This window comes from Lepus europaeus, chromosome 18, assembly GCF_033115175.1.
Source record: "Lepus europaeus isolate LE1 chromosome 18, mLepTim1.pri, whole genome shotgun sequence".
Lineage (NCBI taxonomy): Eukaryota > Metazoa > Chordata > Mammalia > Lagomorpha > Leporidae > Lepus > Lepus europaeus.
In genome coordinates, this window is record NC_084844.1 from 5,188,119 (window position 1) to 5,204,184 (window position 16,066).

At 51.2% G+C, this 16,066-nt stretch overlaps 1 protein-coding gene across 6 annotated transcripts in view; it reads right to left on the reverse strand.

Annotated features, from left to right (window-relative positions):
- The window catches only part of TMEM94 (transmembrane protein 94), a 38,429-nt gene that overhangs the window by 21,706 nt on the left and 657 nt on the right, over window positions 1-16,066 (reverse strand). For all 6 annotated transcript variants that reach the window (XM_062175271.1, XM_062175272.1, XM_062175269.1 and 3 more), the window contains exon 2: window positions 1,688-1,819. In XM_062175271.1, the coding sequence (XP_062031255.1) occupies window positions 1,688-1,711 (24 nt within the window). In that variant the 5' untranslated portion in view covers window positions 1,712-1,819. The remainder of the gene's footprint in view (window positions 1-1,687; window positions 1,820-16,066) is intronic.

The following is a 16,066-nucleotide window of genomic DNA, read 5'->3' on the forward strand; positions in this document are numbered from 1 at the left end:
AGGCCCAAGCACTTGGACCATCTTCCTCTGCTTTCCCAGGTGCATTAGCAAGGAGCTGGATCAGAAGTGGAGCAGCCGGGACTCAAACCGGAGCTCATGCAAGATGCTGGCACTGCAGGTGCCAGCTCAACCCACTGTGGCACAGTGCTGCCCCACAGCCTGAGCTCTTGTAGAAAGAAGCCAGCCCCCGAACACAGAACCTTGTTTTCCTGATCCGCTAGAGACAAGTGCTTCAGCAGCAGGCTGGAGCCAGAGGAGAATGCCACCTTCTGTCTGGGGGTATTCAGCCACCCCCAGGCAGGCTACATCAGAGCCTCCTAGGGTGTGCTGCCTGGAATTGAGCAGTGCACAGCACTAACAACTGTATGAGTAACCTTGCACCCAGGCTAGCAGGGAGACAACTGTGGCTTCCCCTCTGTGCCAGTCACTGCCAGGATGAACACCTCTAGAACAGCCAGTGAACAGGCGGTTGCTTCAAGTCCAAATTCACCAGCCTGTCGCGCAGCTGGACCAGAAGCACAAGCCTGGAGTCCAACAGGCCGCAGTCAGCGAGGCACCACCAGAGGCTGGGGGATGGATCCCCAGCTTCCTCTCCAGACCGCCCCAAGCTCCCCTTGGCAGGAAGATCACTGTCCTGAAGTTCAAGTCAATACATATTTACCCAGCCCTTGCTGCAGGCCAGGCTCTGTGCGGGGAGCCAGAGAAACCGAGATAACGTGGAGGAGAGATTATTCCAGGGAAGTGTGATGAATAGATGGTAGGTGCACAGTGAGGCACAAAGGGAGGGGGGCCTTATGCAGGGAAGGTGACGGCTAAACTTGCAGAAAGAGTGGAGGGGGTCGCCAGGAAAAGCAGTGGTGAGTGTCGAGAGGCAACAGCCTAACTGTGGTGTGTGTGCCTGCGCTCAGCGGCAGTCAGGGTTAGTGATGGCAGTCAAGGCTGACGGGCTAGGAATGCTTGGTGGACGGGCAGGACCGGGATGGCAAAGGGCTTTGTTCACATGGCAGGTGGCGCAGCACGTTTCAGCCACTCATCCGTTTTGCAGCAGCCACGTGAACACGGGTGAGCAGAGTCAGAGACATCTAATGGGAGGTTAGGGCAGGAGCCAGGCAAGAGACACAGACACAGGGCTTCCTCGAAGGCAGTCTGCCCTGGGAGAGGAAGGTTCTGATTGACAGGTAAATCTGCCTCCATCCAGAGGCAGTGTACTGGGAGGGCGGGTCCAGCTTACGGATGGCCTGGACCTCCTGGGAGCTCACCCCCCGCTGATGAAGTAGCTGTGTTTGGAATCTGATTGGGAAGATTGTCCCTAACCACAGACAGGGTGCCCAACAGTACCCAACACGGCTCAGCAGGTTGGGGCACAGCCCCAGCAAGGAGCAAACAAACTAAATTACACACCCCTGGGCAAGAAGTGGAAGCATGGCGCGGAGCCAGCCCAGATCAGACGGCCCACCGCCACGTGGCCGCGTTCCCTGTTCTTCCCTCATCCTTACTCCAAGCTTCCCAGCCCGGCAACACTGCCTCTCAGCAGGGGTCTCAGCCACCCATCCCAGTCTCATCACACACACCCCCGCCCTCACTTTGGGTTTAAAATCCCCTGAGAGGACCTCCCAGGCCAAAGCAAGTAGGGAAAATCCAGGAGAGCGCCCCATACAATGCCCAGAGGTAAGAGGACACGGCCTACCACATGCTTCTCCTTCAGGTCCATGGGCCCAGAGTGCTGCAGGCATGCCCAGATGAGTGTGGTCACCCCCAAAAGGAAGGCTCCTTCCCAACATGAGCAAACCCCAGCAATCACGTCTCACAGTCACAGCATCTGGCGGGGAGAAAAGAAAGAAATCGAGTAGGTCCAGGAAGGTGCAGGCACGGGCAGCTATCGAGGACCACCTAAACCAGAGAACACACAAGAGAACTGGCCCCGCTGGACCACCGGCCCCGGCTGGCCCTGCCTGGCAGCAGTGCCTCCCCCAAGCCATCAGTGCTGGACCGGCGCCCCTCCCCGAGGCCAGGGGGAAGAGGGCTCCGGAGAGAGCCTGCAGAGGTACAAGCGTGCGACCTTTTAGCCTTCATTTTCAGCGGCACGCTGTGTTCTGTCCCACATGTACTCCGTCAGTCAGTGACTTCCAGCAGACAGGAAAAGCCGCGGCTTATCAGCGTTTGTGTAAGTTGGGGTTAAAGGGGCAAGCATTCGGCCGGGTGGTTAGGACGCCAGTTGAGACGCCTGCATCCGGTGTCGGAATGCCTGGGTTCATGTCCCTGCTCTACTTCCTGTTCCATCTCACTGCTCATGAGCACCCTGGGAAGCAGAGGTGATGGCCAAGAAGCTGGGTCCCTGCCTCCCACGTGAGACACCTGCACTGGGTTCCTCAGAAGACAGGAGTCCCCCCCCTTTCAAATAGATACCCTTTTTTTAAAGCTAGGGGGAAGCTCGGCGTTATGGTCAACTGGGCTCTCAGTGCAGCTCCAGGAGGAGCAGGGAGAGCAGCAGGCAGGACGGAAGGAGACGTGCTCAGTCTGCCGCCGGTGAGAGCGGCTCCGTCTCTTCCCGTTTGCCGGAAAAACGCACCTCACGTGCCAACTGCACGGCCGTGGACCCCAGCCTTTCGTGCCTCTGAGGGCAGACGTCCACAAGCAAGGGCCAGCCCGTCTGACCAGGAGTGTGACAGAAGCAGGCCAGGTGGCTGGAGAGTGGCGATTCACCCGACCTCCCCACCCACATCACACACACACAGCAAGCCCTGACCTCTCACCCCAGCACAACCTCCACGGTGTCGGGTCACAGCGTGTTTGGGTAAAAAGTGACACTGAGTAACCTGGTTGGGTGCCAGGTGACTTGTCTCGGAGAGAGCAGGACCTGCTGACAAGCGCAGTTCTTTGTGGGGCCTGCAGCGAGCCTCATTAAGAGGAGCCAGGCAGAAGCCCAGGAGAACTGACCCATGAAACAGCTGTCAGGACAATAAAAAAGCTGTGTCTAGGAGGTCCGGCCAGGAGGCCCAGGTCCCGCAGTCGCCAGCTCCACTCCAAAATTCCACCCCACTCCTTCCCGAGCAGCACCAGTGCTGATGTCACAGGCCACGCTGCCAAGCCTCCCTGCCCTGCCTTTCCAGTCAGGGCTTTCAAAGCTGGGCCGGCCCTGAAGGGTCAGAGACGGTGACGTTGGAAGTGGCCTTGCAGCACAGTGACACTGGGTTTTTGGCAGCCGACTGAGACGGGATCCTGAAAGGCCAAACGCTCTTCTCCCGGAGGCTGCTCCCTGACTCAGGCTGCCCGAGGCCCCCACGACACCCCACCCCAGCAGGGGCTGGAAGAGGCAGTCGCCACACAGGGAAAAGCACCGGAGCCAGCCAGGGAGTGTGCCTGCTCACTCCTTCCACGACACTGCAGTGACGTAACTGTGGCCAGCTGGAAGCCACAGCAGTACAGACAGGGCAGCCGGGAACAGGACATTTTTCTAAGAGTTTCTGTTTTCCCATCGTCCCATGCATGGGAAATTTGGGAAAGAACTGTTCTTAATGGTCTGCTCTGAAACCTTAAAGGGCCAGTCCTGCTCCCGGCCCATCGTGGCAAAAAGCACGGGTTTCAGAGCCAAAAATCCTAGCTCCAAAATGTATCAAATGCCAATAACAATGGCAAATTCTTTATTCCTCTACGCCTCTGTGTCTTTGTTCACAGAGGTCCTACAAGAACTATGCAAACTAGTACACATGAGGCTCTAGTACAACATCTGGTACACACTAGGTACTAAATAAAGAGCAGCAAATAAGAAATAGAAACCAAATGTCACCTAGGCCAAGATAAGGATTCAAAACTAAGACAGGAAATCAAAGGCATACTATGAGAAAGAAATTAGCAAAACTGTCTTTACGTGTAGAAGACTAGAACATATATGAAAAATATCCTAAGAGAATCTACAAATAAAATTCTAGAACAGAGGCCAGCATCATGGCGCAGCAGGTAAAGCTCCCACCTGTGATACCAGCATCCCACATGGGTGCCAGTTTGAATCCTGACTGCTCCACTTCTGATCCAACTCCCTGCTAATGTCCAAGTCCTTGGGCCCTGCACCCGTGTGGGAGAACCAGAGGAAGCTCCTGGCTCCTGGCTTCATCCTGGCCCTGCACAGGTTGTTGTAGCCATCTGGGGAGTGAACTAGCAGATGGAAGATTCCTCTTGGCCTGTCTCTCCCTCTGTCACTATAACTCTTTGAAAATCAATAATAAATCTTTAAAATAAACATGCAAGACTGCAGGCTACAAAGTCAAAATACAAATGTAAATTAAATTTCTATTCTGATAATGAACTTCTAGGAAATAGAAGTTTCTGGGGCAGATGTTGTGGCCTGTACCAGAGTGCTGGCTGGAGTCCTGGCTGCTCCATGTCTGATCCAGTTCCCTGCGGATGTACCTAGGAGGCAGAAGATGACAGCCCAAGGACTTGGGTTCCTACCCCCATGAGGGAGACCCAGACGGAGTTCCTAGCTCCTGGCTCAGCTTGGCCCAGCCTTGATTGTTGCAGGAATCTGGAGAATGAACAGGCAGACAGAGTTCTCTGGCTCTCCTCTCTCTCTCTCTGTTACTTTGCCTTTCAAATAAGTAAATGCATCATTTTAAAAAAAGAAAGAAAAATTTTAAATGTGATTTAACTTTTTTTTTTTTTTTTTGACAGGCAGAGTTAGACAGTCAGAGAGAGAGACAGAGAGGAAGGTCTTCCTTTTCCATTGGTTCACCCCACAATGGCTGCTGCGGCCGGCGCCCCATGCTGATTTGAAGCCAGGAGCCAGGTGCTTCTCCTGGCCTCCCATGGGGTGCAGGGCCCAAGCACTTGGGCCATCCTCCACTGCACTCCTGGGCCATAGCAGAGAGCTGGCCTGGAAGAGGAGCAACCAGGACAGCATCCGGCACCCCGATCGGGAATAGAACCTGGGGTGCCAGTGCCACAGGTGGAGGATTAGCCTATTGAGCCGTGGCGCTGGCCTAGATGTGATTTAATAGTGTAAAAAACACCCATGAAATACTTAGGGATGACTCCCCCTCTTTTTGTTTTAAAGATTTATTTATTTATTTGAAAGGCAGAGAGAGAGATCTTCCATCAGCTGGCTCACTCCCTAAATGGCCTCAATGGCCAGGGCTGTGCCAGACCGAAGCCAGGAGCCAGGAGCTTCTTCCGGATCTCCCACATGGGTGCAGGGGCCCAGGCACTTGGGCCATCTTCCACTGCTTTTCCCAGGCACATTAGCAGGGAGCCAGATTGGAAGTAGTGCAGCTAGGACTTGAACTGGCATCCATATGGGATGCTGGTATCACAGGAGGCAGCTTTACCATCTATGTCACAATGTCGGCCCCTAGGGATAACTTTAATAAAAATATATGTAAGAACTGTCCCCTGCTGAAATAAATTAAAGAAAACTGGGGCCGGTGATGTGGCATAGTGGGTAAAGCAATTGCCTGCAGTGGCAGCATCCCATATGGACACCGGTTCAAGTCCTGGCTGCTCCAGTTCCAATCCAGCTCTCTGCTATGGCCTGGGAAGACAGTGGAGGATGGCCCAAGTCCTTGGGCCCCTGCACCCACATGGGAGACCCAGAGGAAGCTCCTGGCTCCTGGCTCCAGATAGCTGTAGCTCTGGCTGTTGTGGCCATCTGGGGAGTGAACCAGCGGATGGAAGACCTCTCTCTCTTTCTGTCTCTGCCTCTCCTTCCCTCTGTGTGTAACTCTGACTTTCAAATAAATAAATAAATCTTTAAAAAAAAAAGAAATTAAAGAAAACCTAAATAAGTGGAGAGGTATACCAAACTAATGGATTGGAGGGTTCAATAGTAAGATGCCAATTACCACTAAACCTATCTATAGATTCAATATGATCTCAATCAAAGTTGTAGTTGGCACTTTTGTAGAAATTGACAAGATGACTCCAAAATTTATATAGAAGTAAAAGACCTAGAATAGGCAAAAGAATTTTGTAAAAGAAAAGCAAAGAGAACTCAAAGTGCCTGATCTGAGGTTTAATGCAAGTGGTACTGGGGCAGGCATTTTACATAGCAGCTAGGACACTGCCTGGAACACCCGTCCCATAGCACAGGGCCTGGGTTTGAGTCCAGGCTCTGCTTCTGACTCCAGCTTCCTGCTGATGTGTGCTGAGAAGGCAGTGGTGGCCCAAGTACTGGGTCTCCGTCACCCAACGGCAGACTCAGACTGAGTTCCCAGTTCCTGGCTTTGGCCTCTCCCAACCCCAAATGCTGCAGGCATCTGGGGAGGGAACCAGAAGCTGGAAGATTTCTGTCTCTGTCTCTGTCTCTTGGCCTTCCAAATAAATTTAAAAAAAAAATTTTTTTTAAATGGTACCAGCGGGGCTGGGGCTGTGGAGCAGCGGGTTAAAGACTCGGCCTGCAGCGCCAGCAACCCATCTGGGCGCCAGTTCTAGTCCCAGCTGCTCTTCTGATCTAGCTCTCTGCTATGGCCTGAGAAGGCAGTAGAAGATAGCCCAAGTCCTTGGGCCCCTGCACCTACATGGGAGACCCGGAAGAGGCTCCTGGCTCCTGGCTTCAGATCGGCACAGCTCTGGCCATTGCAGCCATCTGGGGAGTGAACCAGTGGATGGGAAACCTCTCTCTGTGTCTCTACCTCTCTCTGTCTTTCAAATATATAAAATAAATCTTAAAAAAAAAAAAAAAAAAAAAAAAAAAAAGACTGGCCGGCGCCGTGGCTCAACAGGCTAATCCTCCGCCCAGTGGCGCCAGCACACCGGGTTCCAGTCCCGGTCAGGGCGCCGGATTCTGTCCCGGTTGCCCCTCTTCCAGGCCAGCTCTCTGCTATGGCCCGGGAGTGCAGTGGAGGATGGCCCAAGGGCTTGGGCCCTGCACCCCAGGGGAGACCAGGAAAAGCACCTGGCTCCTGCCATCGGATCAGCGTGGTGCACTGGCCGCAGCGCGCAAGCCGTGGCGGCCATTGGAGGGTGAACCAACGGCAAAAGGAAGACCTTTCTCTCTGTCTCTCTCTCTCACTGTCCACTCTGCCTGTCAAAAAAATAAATAAATAAATAAATAAATATTAAAAAAAAAACACACAATATCAGCTTCTGCCTATTAGAACAACTAAAATGAAAAAGATTGACAATACCTAGCACTGGTGAGGGGATGAACTCCTAAATTGCTGGTGGGAATGGAACATGGTACAACCACTTACAGTTGGGCAATTTCTTAGAAAGTTGAGTACTGCAAACATTTACTATAGGATCCAGCAATGAAAAAAAAGCCCTCAAATTATACATGAATGTTCAAAGCAGTTTTGTTCAAAATATCCAACAACTAGAAACAATCCCAATGGCCCACCCACAGGGGAACAAATGAACAGATCGTGGTATTCCCATGTCATGGAATTCTACCCAGCAATGAACCCAAACAAAATTCTAATATACACCACGGTATGGCTGAGTCTCAAACACATCTGTTGAGAGAGAGGACTCAGACGGGTACACAGTGAATGATTCCATGCATATAGAAGTTAGAAGAGGCAAAACTGATCTATAATAACAGGAAGCCAATCAGTGGCTGCCTGGACAAGGAGAGATGACTGCCAAGGGCACAGGGAGCTGTGTTCAGTATCTGGATTCTGCGACGGGGACATCGGTGCATAGGCCTGTCAAAGTTCTTCAGACTCTAAATAGATATATTTTATTCTGTCTGAATTTTGTCTCAATAGACTTGATTTTTTAGGAAGTAAGGTGGAATCTGAGATCCAACTAAATCAGCTCAACAACATCTATAAAATCTAGCACCTGCTCGACTTTGGGGGAGCATGAGAGAGAAGGATGAAGTAAACAAGACTTACTGTGTACCTACTGTGTGTAAACTACATCAGGCAATTGTATGTTGAAGCAATGTCCCTTCCAAAGAACTATAAGAAAATGGTCTCTTCCCTAGATGGATTTCTATTTTTAAAATTTTTAAAGATTTATTTATTTATTTATTTGAAAGGCAGAGCTACAGAGGGAGAGACAGAGAGATATCCCCTTCCGCTGGTTCACTCCCCAAAAGGCCACAACGGCATGAGCTGCGTCAATCCAAAGCCAGGAGCCAAGCGCTTCTTCCAGGTCTCCCATGTGGGAACAGGGGCCCAACACTGGGCCATCTTCTGCTCCTTTCCCAGGCACATGAGCAGGGAGCTGGATCAGAAGTGGAGCAGCCGGGACTCGAACCAGCATTCCACATGCTATGCTGGCGCTATAAGCAGCAGGTTTACCCACTATGTCACAGCGCTGGCCCCTCGGAGATAGATTTCTAATATAGCCAGTTTGGGGCTACTACCAAAAAAAATTACTAAAATTCAAGTTGGCAATGAAGTACTAAACAGGAATTAATTACCAACAACAGGAGCTGCAGGGAGAATTAAGCGTGGGCTGAGGGTCCCAGGGAAAAACTTCCCAGAAGAGGTGAGGCCGAAGCTGTACACCTAAGAAAGCTGAGCAGTGAGGCGAGGGAGGGTAACCCAAGCGGGAACTGGAGGACCCAACAAAGGTCCCAGGGAGGAAATGCAGGCAGCCTTCTCGAGACGGTGACTGCATCCGCTTGGTGAGATCAGAAAGCCTGGTTAAAGGGGGAGTGAAGAAACGACAGACCACACAGGACAGGGACCGGGGCCGATAAAGAAAGAGGCATTGAGGAGCCACTCAGCTTTCTGAGCACACCCCAGTACCCCAGTATTTTAAGAGGGTAGAGAACAGATCAACGGGAGAAGGGAAAGAAATCACAGGCAGTGGTGGGTGTTGGGCACAGGGGTAAAAATGCGGTTTGGGGCCGGCGCCGCGGCTCACTAGGTTAATCCTCCGCCTTGCGGCGCCGGCACACCGGGTTCTAGTCCCGGTCGGGGCACCGATCCTGTCCCAGTTGCCCCTCTTCCAGGCCAGCTCTCTGCTGTGGCCAGGGAGTGCAGTGGAGGATGGCCCAAGTCCTTGGGCCCTGCACCCCATGGGAGACCAGGATAAGCACCTGGCTCCTGCCATCGGATCAGCGTGGTGCGCCGGCCGCAGCGCGCCTACCACGGCGGCCATTGGAGGGTGAACCAACGGCAAAAGGAAGACCTTTCTCTCTGTCTCTCTCTCACTGTCCACTCTGCCTGTCAAAAAAAAATGCGGTTTGGGACGCTCACATCCAATATTGGAGTGCTTGGGTAAAAAAAAAAAAAAATGCGGTTTGGGACGCTCACATCCAATATTGGAGTGCTTGGGTAAAAAAAAAAAAAAAATGCGGTTTGGGACGCTCACATCCAATATTGGAGTGCTTGGGTTTGAGTCCCAGCTCCTCTTCCAATTCCAGCTCCCTGCTAATGCACACTCTGGGAGGCAACAGACGATGCTCAAGTACTTGGGCTCCTGCCACCCATATGGGGGACCTGGATGGAGTTCTCAGCTCCTGGCTTCAGCCTGGCCTAGCTCTGACTGTTACAGGCATTTGGGAGTGAACCAGCAGATGAAAGATATCTGTCTCTTTCTCTTTCTGCCTTGTGAATAAATAGTTTTTTAAAAAGTATAGGCATTAGGGGGCTGGTGCTGTGGTGCAGCTGGTTAAAGCCATGGCCTGCAGCACCGGCATCCCATACGGGCACTGGTTCAAGTCCCGGATGTTCCACTACCGATCCAGCTCCCTGCTAATGCACCTGGGAAGGCAGTGGAGGACAGCTCAAGTCCTTGGGCCCCTGCACCCACATGGGAGACCTAGAGAAAGCCCCAGGCTCCTGTCTTTGGCCTGGCCCAGCTCCTGTCATGTGGCTATTTGGGAAGAGAACTAATGGACAGAAGACATCTCTCTCTTTCTCTCTCTCTCTCTCCTTCTGTCTCTCCATAACTCTACCTCTTAAATAAATAAATAAACACTTAAAAATTACATGCATTAGAGTTAGAAGAAAATGATAATAATCTTGGTCTACCAAGTATGCAGACAGAGACTACAATAGCAGCTGTAAAAACACAGAGATGGGTGCTTCCTGCTGTCAGGCTCAGAGCCACGGTCAAAAGGAGCTAAGTGGGTGCCCGAGGCTCAGGTTGAGGGCAAGATGAGGAGTTGGCTGTCCTTCTAATCCCTTCTTAAATTTATTTATTTTTAGATTTATTTATTTATTTATTGGAAAGGCAGGGTTAGAGAGAGAGAGAGAGAGATTTTCCATCCACTCGCTCACTTCCCAAATGCTGCAACCACTTGAGCTGGGCCAGGCTGAAGCCAGGAGCCAGGAAATTCTTCTAGCTCTCCTACATGGAGACAGGGGCCCAGGCACTTGGGCCATCTTCTGCTGCTTTCCCAGGAGCCTTAGCAGGGAGCTGGATCAGAAGTGGAGCAGCCAGGACAGGAACTGGCACATGTGGCACAGCCTGCAGCGCCAGCCCCCCTCCTTATCCCTTCTAACAGGATCTTCATTAGCTGGGTTTGCATTCTAGCCACGCCCACGTACCAAAAACACCAGCTGCGGATTTGTATTCAGTTGAACAGCAGTGCCCAGAGGGAACTAATTGACAGGTTAATGTCAAGCAGCAGGGAGGTTTTCAACAGCAAGCCCGAGTTCTACCCTCGGTGGGGTCCAATGTGTTATCAATGACTTGGGTGAGGAAACAGATGGTATGCTAATCGAATTCTTAGAAAGCACAAATCTGGAAAGGAGATCAAAGTCAAGATCCAAGAAGATCTCAACAGGCTGGCATGATGGGCCAAATCTAATAGGCTCAATTTAACTGGGAAAAACATTAAGCTCTGTACTTATATCCAAAAACCAGTGTGTAAGTCTACCACAAAAGGCTTAATTAAATGCAGTTTCAATACTATAAGTGAGTGTGGTCACCCAAATTTTATTCTCATTTAGGCTACATGAACAGATATGCTGTGTCCCCAGCAAGAGGGGTGGAGTCAGCTTTCTGTACACCCCAAAGCACACCGGAATATTTTGTTCAATTGTGCATCACATACTTTAAGAGGGACACCAGCAAAACTAGAAGGCTTCCAGAGAGCAGCAATCAAGTGGGAGAAACCGTGGCACAAGAAACAGTTGGGAGAACTGAAGACATTCAGTCACAACATCAAAAACACACACGGGGCGAGGGCAGGGCTGGAGAGGTAGGACAGCCGAGGAAAAGAAGGGGCAGGCGGTACTCAGGGAGAACCCCAAACAGGGACTAGGGCAGGGGGCAAGTGCTGGAGGAGGCAGCCTGCCACTGCACGTTTCTTAGAGGGGGCAGGGAAGCAGCATTTAGCCTAGCAGTTAAGGTCCCATCCCCAGTATCCAAGTACCTGGGTTAGAGTCCCAGCTCTGGCTACCGACTCCAGCTTCCTTCTAGTGCAGACCCCGGGAGGCACTGCCACCCTGTCACCCATGTGGGAGACTAGGATGCTGTTCCAGGCTCCTGGCATTAGCGCCCAGCTACCGTAGGCTTTTGGGGGAGTGAACTAGTGAATGGGAACTCTGTCTCCTCCCTGTCTCTGTCTCTTGAATAAATTAATTAGAAAAAAAAAAAAGAAAGAAAGAAAGGAAGGAAGGAAGGAATAGACTTCCCTGTGAGGCAGTGAGTTCCTCATTGCGAGAGACCACCACTCAGAGGCTGGGAAATTCGAGAGATAATTAATATGCCTGGTGGAGGGTAGGAGGGAGGTAACTCTGGTCTCTTCCTGAGAGACCCGGTGGCTTCTACATATGAAAAGATGCTCAACTCTACTCATAGGAGACATTCAAATTAGATGACAACAAGAAAGCAAATTGGAAGGCTCCCCACATGACGTCAAGACTCACAAAGTTACAGTAAGCAAAGCAGTGCGGTATCAGCCTAATATGAGAGCCCAGAAATAGATCTAGACATAAACTGTCAATTGATTTTTGAGAAAGGCACACAGGCAAGTCAGGGGGGAAAAGACAAAGGGTTTCAACAAATGGTGCTGGAACATCTGAATATTCAGATGTAAAAAATAACAATAACCTTGGAAATATAACTTGTACCAGCTAGAAAAATGAACACAAAATGGATCAGAGACCCATACAGAAGTGAAACTGTGAAACTCCTAGAAGAGATGGGAGAATTGTGACCTTGGCATGGATTTCAGATTCAATAACAAAAGCCTAATCCACACACACACACACACAAAATCACACGTGGGAACTGAATAGATGGGGCCAGGAGTAGCAGGGAAAACTTTTACTGAATATATTTTTGCATCTTTGACTTTTGCCTTTTGATTTAAAAATTTACTTATTTATTTATTTGAAAGGCAAAATGACAGAGAGAGGGAGAAACAGAAAGATCTTCCACCTGCTTGTTGACTTCCCCCAGATGGCCAGAGCTGGGCCAGGCTGAAGCCAGGAGCCAGGAACTCCATCCGGGTCTCTCATGAGGGCGGCAGGGGGCCAAGTACTTGAGCATCTTTCACTGTCTCATTAGAGGGCAGCTGGATTGGAAATGCAGTAGACAGGACTCAGACCGGCACTCTGAGAGGGGATACTGATGTCGAAAGTGGCTGCTTGGCCAGCACTGCAGCTCACTAGGCTAATCCTCCACCTGCGGCACCGGCACCCCAGCTTCTAGTCCTGGCTGCTCCTCTTCCAGGCCAGCTCTCTGATGTGGCCCGGGAAGGCAGTGCAGCATGGTCCAGGTCCTTGGGCGCATGCACCCAAATGGGAGACCAGGAGGAAGCACCTGGCTCCTGGCTTCGGATCGGCAAAACACACTGGCCGCAATGTACCAGCCGTAGCGGCCACTTGGGGGGTGAACCAACGGAAGGAAGACCTTTCTCTCTGTCTCTCTCTCTGACTGTCTAACTCTGCCTGTCCAAAAAAAAAAAAAGTGGCTGCTTAACCTGCTGTGCCATCACACCAGACACTGTGTCTTCTCTCTCTCTCTCCATCTCAAATAAACAAATAAAATGATAAATTGATGTATATTTTACCACAATAAAAAAAAAAAAAAAAAAACCAGCAGCTTCTACCTCTGTTTCCCAAAAGGCCCTGCACTGTCTTACTAAGCAGCATCCCCGCCCTTGGGTTCCATGTCAACTTAGTGGAAGTTTACACTCTGTGACTCTCTCCCTGGTATATTTCTTCTGCTCATCTCCTATTGAGGATGTCTGGCATCACAAAAGATCTCTTCCAGAGGATCTTGCAAATACAAAAACCGGGTCATATAATCACACTAAAACATCTGGTCTCCCACACGCCACTCTGCGCCCTGCATGGCTCTCCTTCTCTTAGGCAACCCTCATCCCCCATCACTTCTGGGCTCTGCAGCTGGCAAAGCTCAAAGCAATCAGGGTGAGCTTTGCCCGGCCTGACTCCACCAGCAGGGCTGGGTCTACATCTGGCCCTTACCCTACTTGCTGTGCCATGGGACCTACACGGTTTACTACCGCCTCAGCAGCCACAGGCAAAGCTCCTCATTACACAAACCCCTGATCACCAAGCCACACATTCCGGGAGGAAAACATTCCCGCTTCAGCCTGGCCTAACCTTTCGTTCACCTGGGCTGCTGTCAACAAATCCAGGATGGCTCAGAGACTGGGGTTGAAACCACAGTTTTAGAGGAGCCTGCGTGTCCTATAAAGTCAGGAAAACAACACTGACCCTGCAGCAAGCTGGCCAACGCTGACACTGGTTCAGCCTGGCCCGGAGCTTCCCCGCTGCAACACCAGGAATGGACCTGGAAGCTTGTGTCTTTCCAGCTCACACTTGACTCCTCTGCCTGGGTCCAACAAGGCTGTGGGTGTGGGTACTTCTCACGGTAGCGCTCCTGAGCCTTATTTAGGGGGAAGGGGGAGAAGAGAACTGAGGGACTGCGCTCTTCACCTCTCGTCAGTTCTACAGGAGCTAAGACTTCCAAAAGGCAGATCTCCACCCTAGGAGCTGGCACTCCCTCAGCTTCTCAAAATAGAAACGTGCAGGGCTTTGTCCCCTGCCATTCCAGCCACCCAGCCCCTGCCCTCCCGGGCTAATCTGCTGAGGTCCACTCACCACGAACAAGGGGCGTGGTGGGGCGGGGGGGGGGGAGTTAGCTTGCAGTTATTTGGGGACTGATTATCAAGGGGATGGTTTGTACTCGTGTTGCACCTCCCTGGTCAACGCATAGAATCCACCAGTTTCCCTGTGTGTAGCTCTGACAAAGGGAACCGGCGAGTGTGGAAGTCAGAGCTGACACAGAAGCTGAAGTGAGACGTAGAGTGTGGCTTGTATCTGAGTATGCTCTCCACTGCAGGGTTAACACGGTCTGCCTTCTGATATGTTCTGATCGGTACAGTGATTTTCAAACTTTTCATTCCAGAGGTCATTTTTATTTGACTTTGAGATAATGAAGCCTACCAGCACCATCGCTTTAAAAACGTCTCGGCTCCCTCTTTAGAGCACGCAGGCTGGCCCTTCTTTTGCCAGGAGTTCCATAAAGACACCACAGTGGTTTTTCTCCTTTCAGTGGTTCTCAACCTTTTCCTGCCTCCACGCAGTTCTTGTACCCAAAACATCCCCATTAATGACATCCCCCAATGACACCGTAATGGTCCCAAAAACCCAGGAGGAGATTCACCTTTCTACCGATCCTACTCCACCCCCACCCCCCATACCATCCCCTCGACTGACAATCACAGAAATAACTGATGTGCCAAACTACAGAAAGATACAGCAAACACTAATACAAGAAATCAGGGGCTGGTGTTTGGCGTAGCACCAAAACATCATAGCTGGTGTTTGGTGTAGCGGTTACTACACCACTTGGGACACCCACGTGCTGTATGGTATGCCTAGGTTTGAGTCCTGGGTCTGCTTCCAATTCTGAGATCCTGCGAACGCACACCCTGGGAGGCAGCAGGTAATGGTCCAAGCGTTTATGTCCCTGACACCGATGTGGGAGCTCTGTTCTGAGTTCCAGGCTCCTGGCTTCAGCCTGGCCCAGTGGTCAGAAAATCTCTTTGCCTTTCAAATAAAAACATGAAAATAATTTTTAAAATATTTTAAAATCTATTTGAAAGGCAGAATTACAGAGAGGGAGAGACAGAGATCAATCTTCCATCTGCTATTCACTCCCCAGATGGCCTCAACAGCCAGGGCTGGGCCAGGCCAAAGCCAGGAGCTTCAGCCGGGTTTCCCACGTGGGTGCAGGGTCCCAAGGAGTTGGGCCATCTTCCGCTACTTTCCCAGGCACATTAGCAGGGAGCTGGATCAGAAACGGAGCAGCCAGGTCTCAACTGGGGCCCTTGAGGGATGCTGGCATGGCAGGCAGCAGAGCCACAATGCTGACCCCAAAAATTATTTCCTAAAAAAAGTCAGCCAGTGAATTACCTAGTGGTTACTTAAAATTAATGAACACAAACATGCATTAAAAACCCAGCAAGTTGGGGCCGGTGCTGTGGTGTAGTTGGTAAAGCTACTGCCTGCAGTGCCAGCATCCCATATGGGTACTGGTTTGAGTCCCGGCTGCTCCACTTCTGATCCAGCTCTCTGCTATGGCCTGGGAAAGCAGCAGAGGATGGCCCAAGTCCTTGGGCCCCTGCACCCATGTGGGAGACCCAGAAGAAGCTCCTGGCTTTGGATTGCCACAGCTCCAGCCGTTGCAGCCAATTGGGGAGTGAACCAGCAGATAGAAGACCTCTCTCTATCTCTCTCTCTGCCTCTCCTCTCTCTGTGTAACTCTTTCAGATAAATAAATCTTTAAATAAATAATAAAAACCCAGCAAGTGCTAGACAGCATGCTGGGGATCCTACATACACCTTCACAACCCCTCTGCGAGAGGCTCAGAGAACTCTTTAATTTGCTCAGACCCCAAGCTGGAAGGAGCTAGTTCCAGCGGACAGAGAACTCCAGGAATCTGGGCTCTCTGGGTTCCAGTCGCGCTCTTGGTCCCCCCCACCCCCACCCCCGGCCTCTATGCTCCCCGGAGTCTGCACATCTGTAACATGGGCCCATTACTTCCAAGAGCACCCGCGGAACCCGGAGCTCCGTCACTGAGGCTGGGAGAGCCAGCATCCCCTCCAAGGCACACAACGGATTCTGTATCGGGTACAATGTGGGTTTTTTTTCCCCAAGAGCCACAGAGGGTGGGATCAGCAGCATGTGA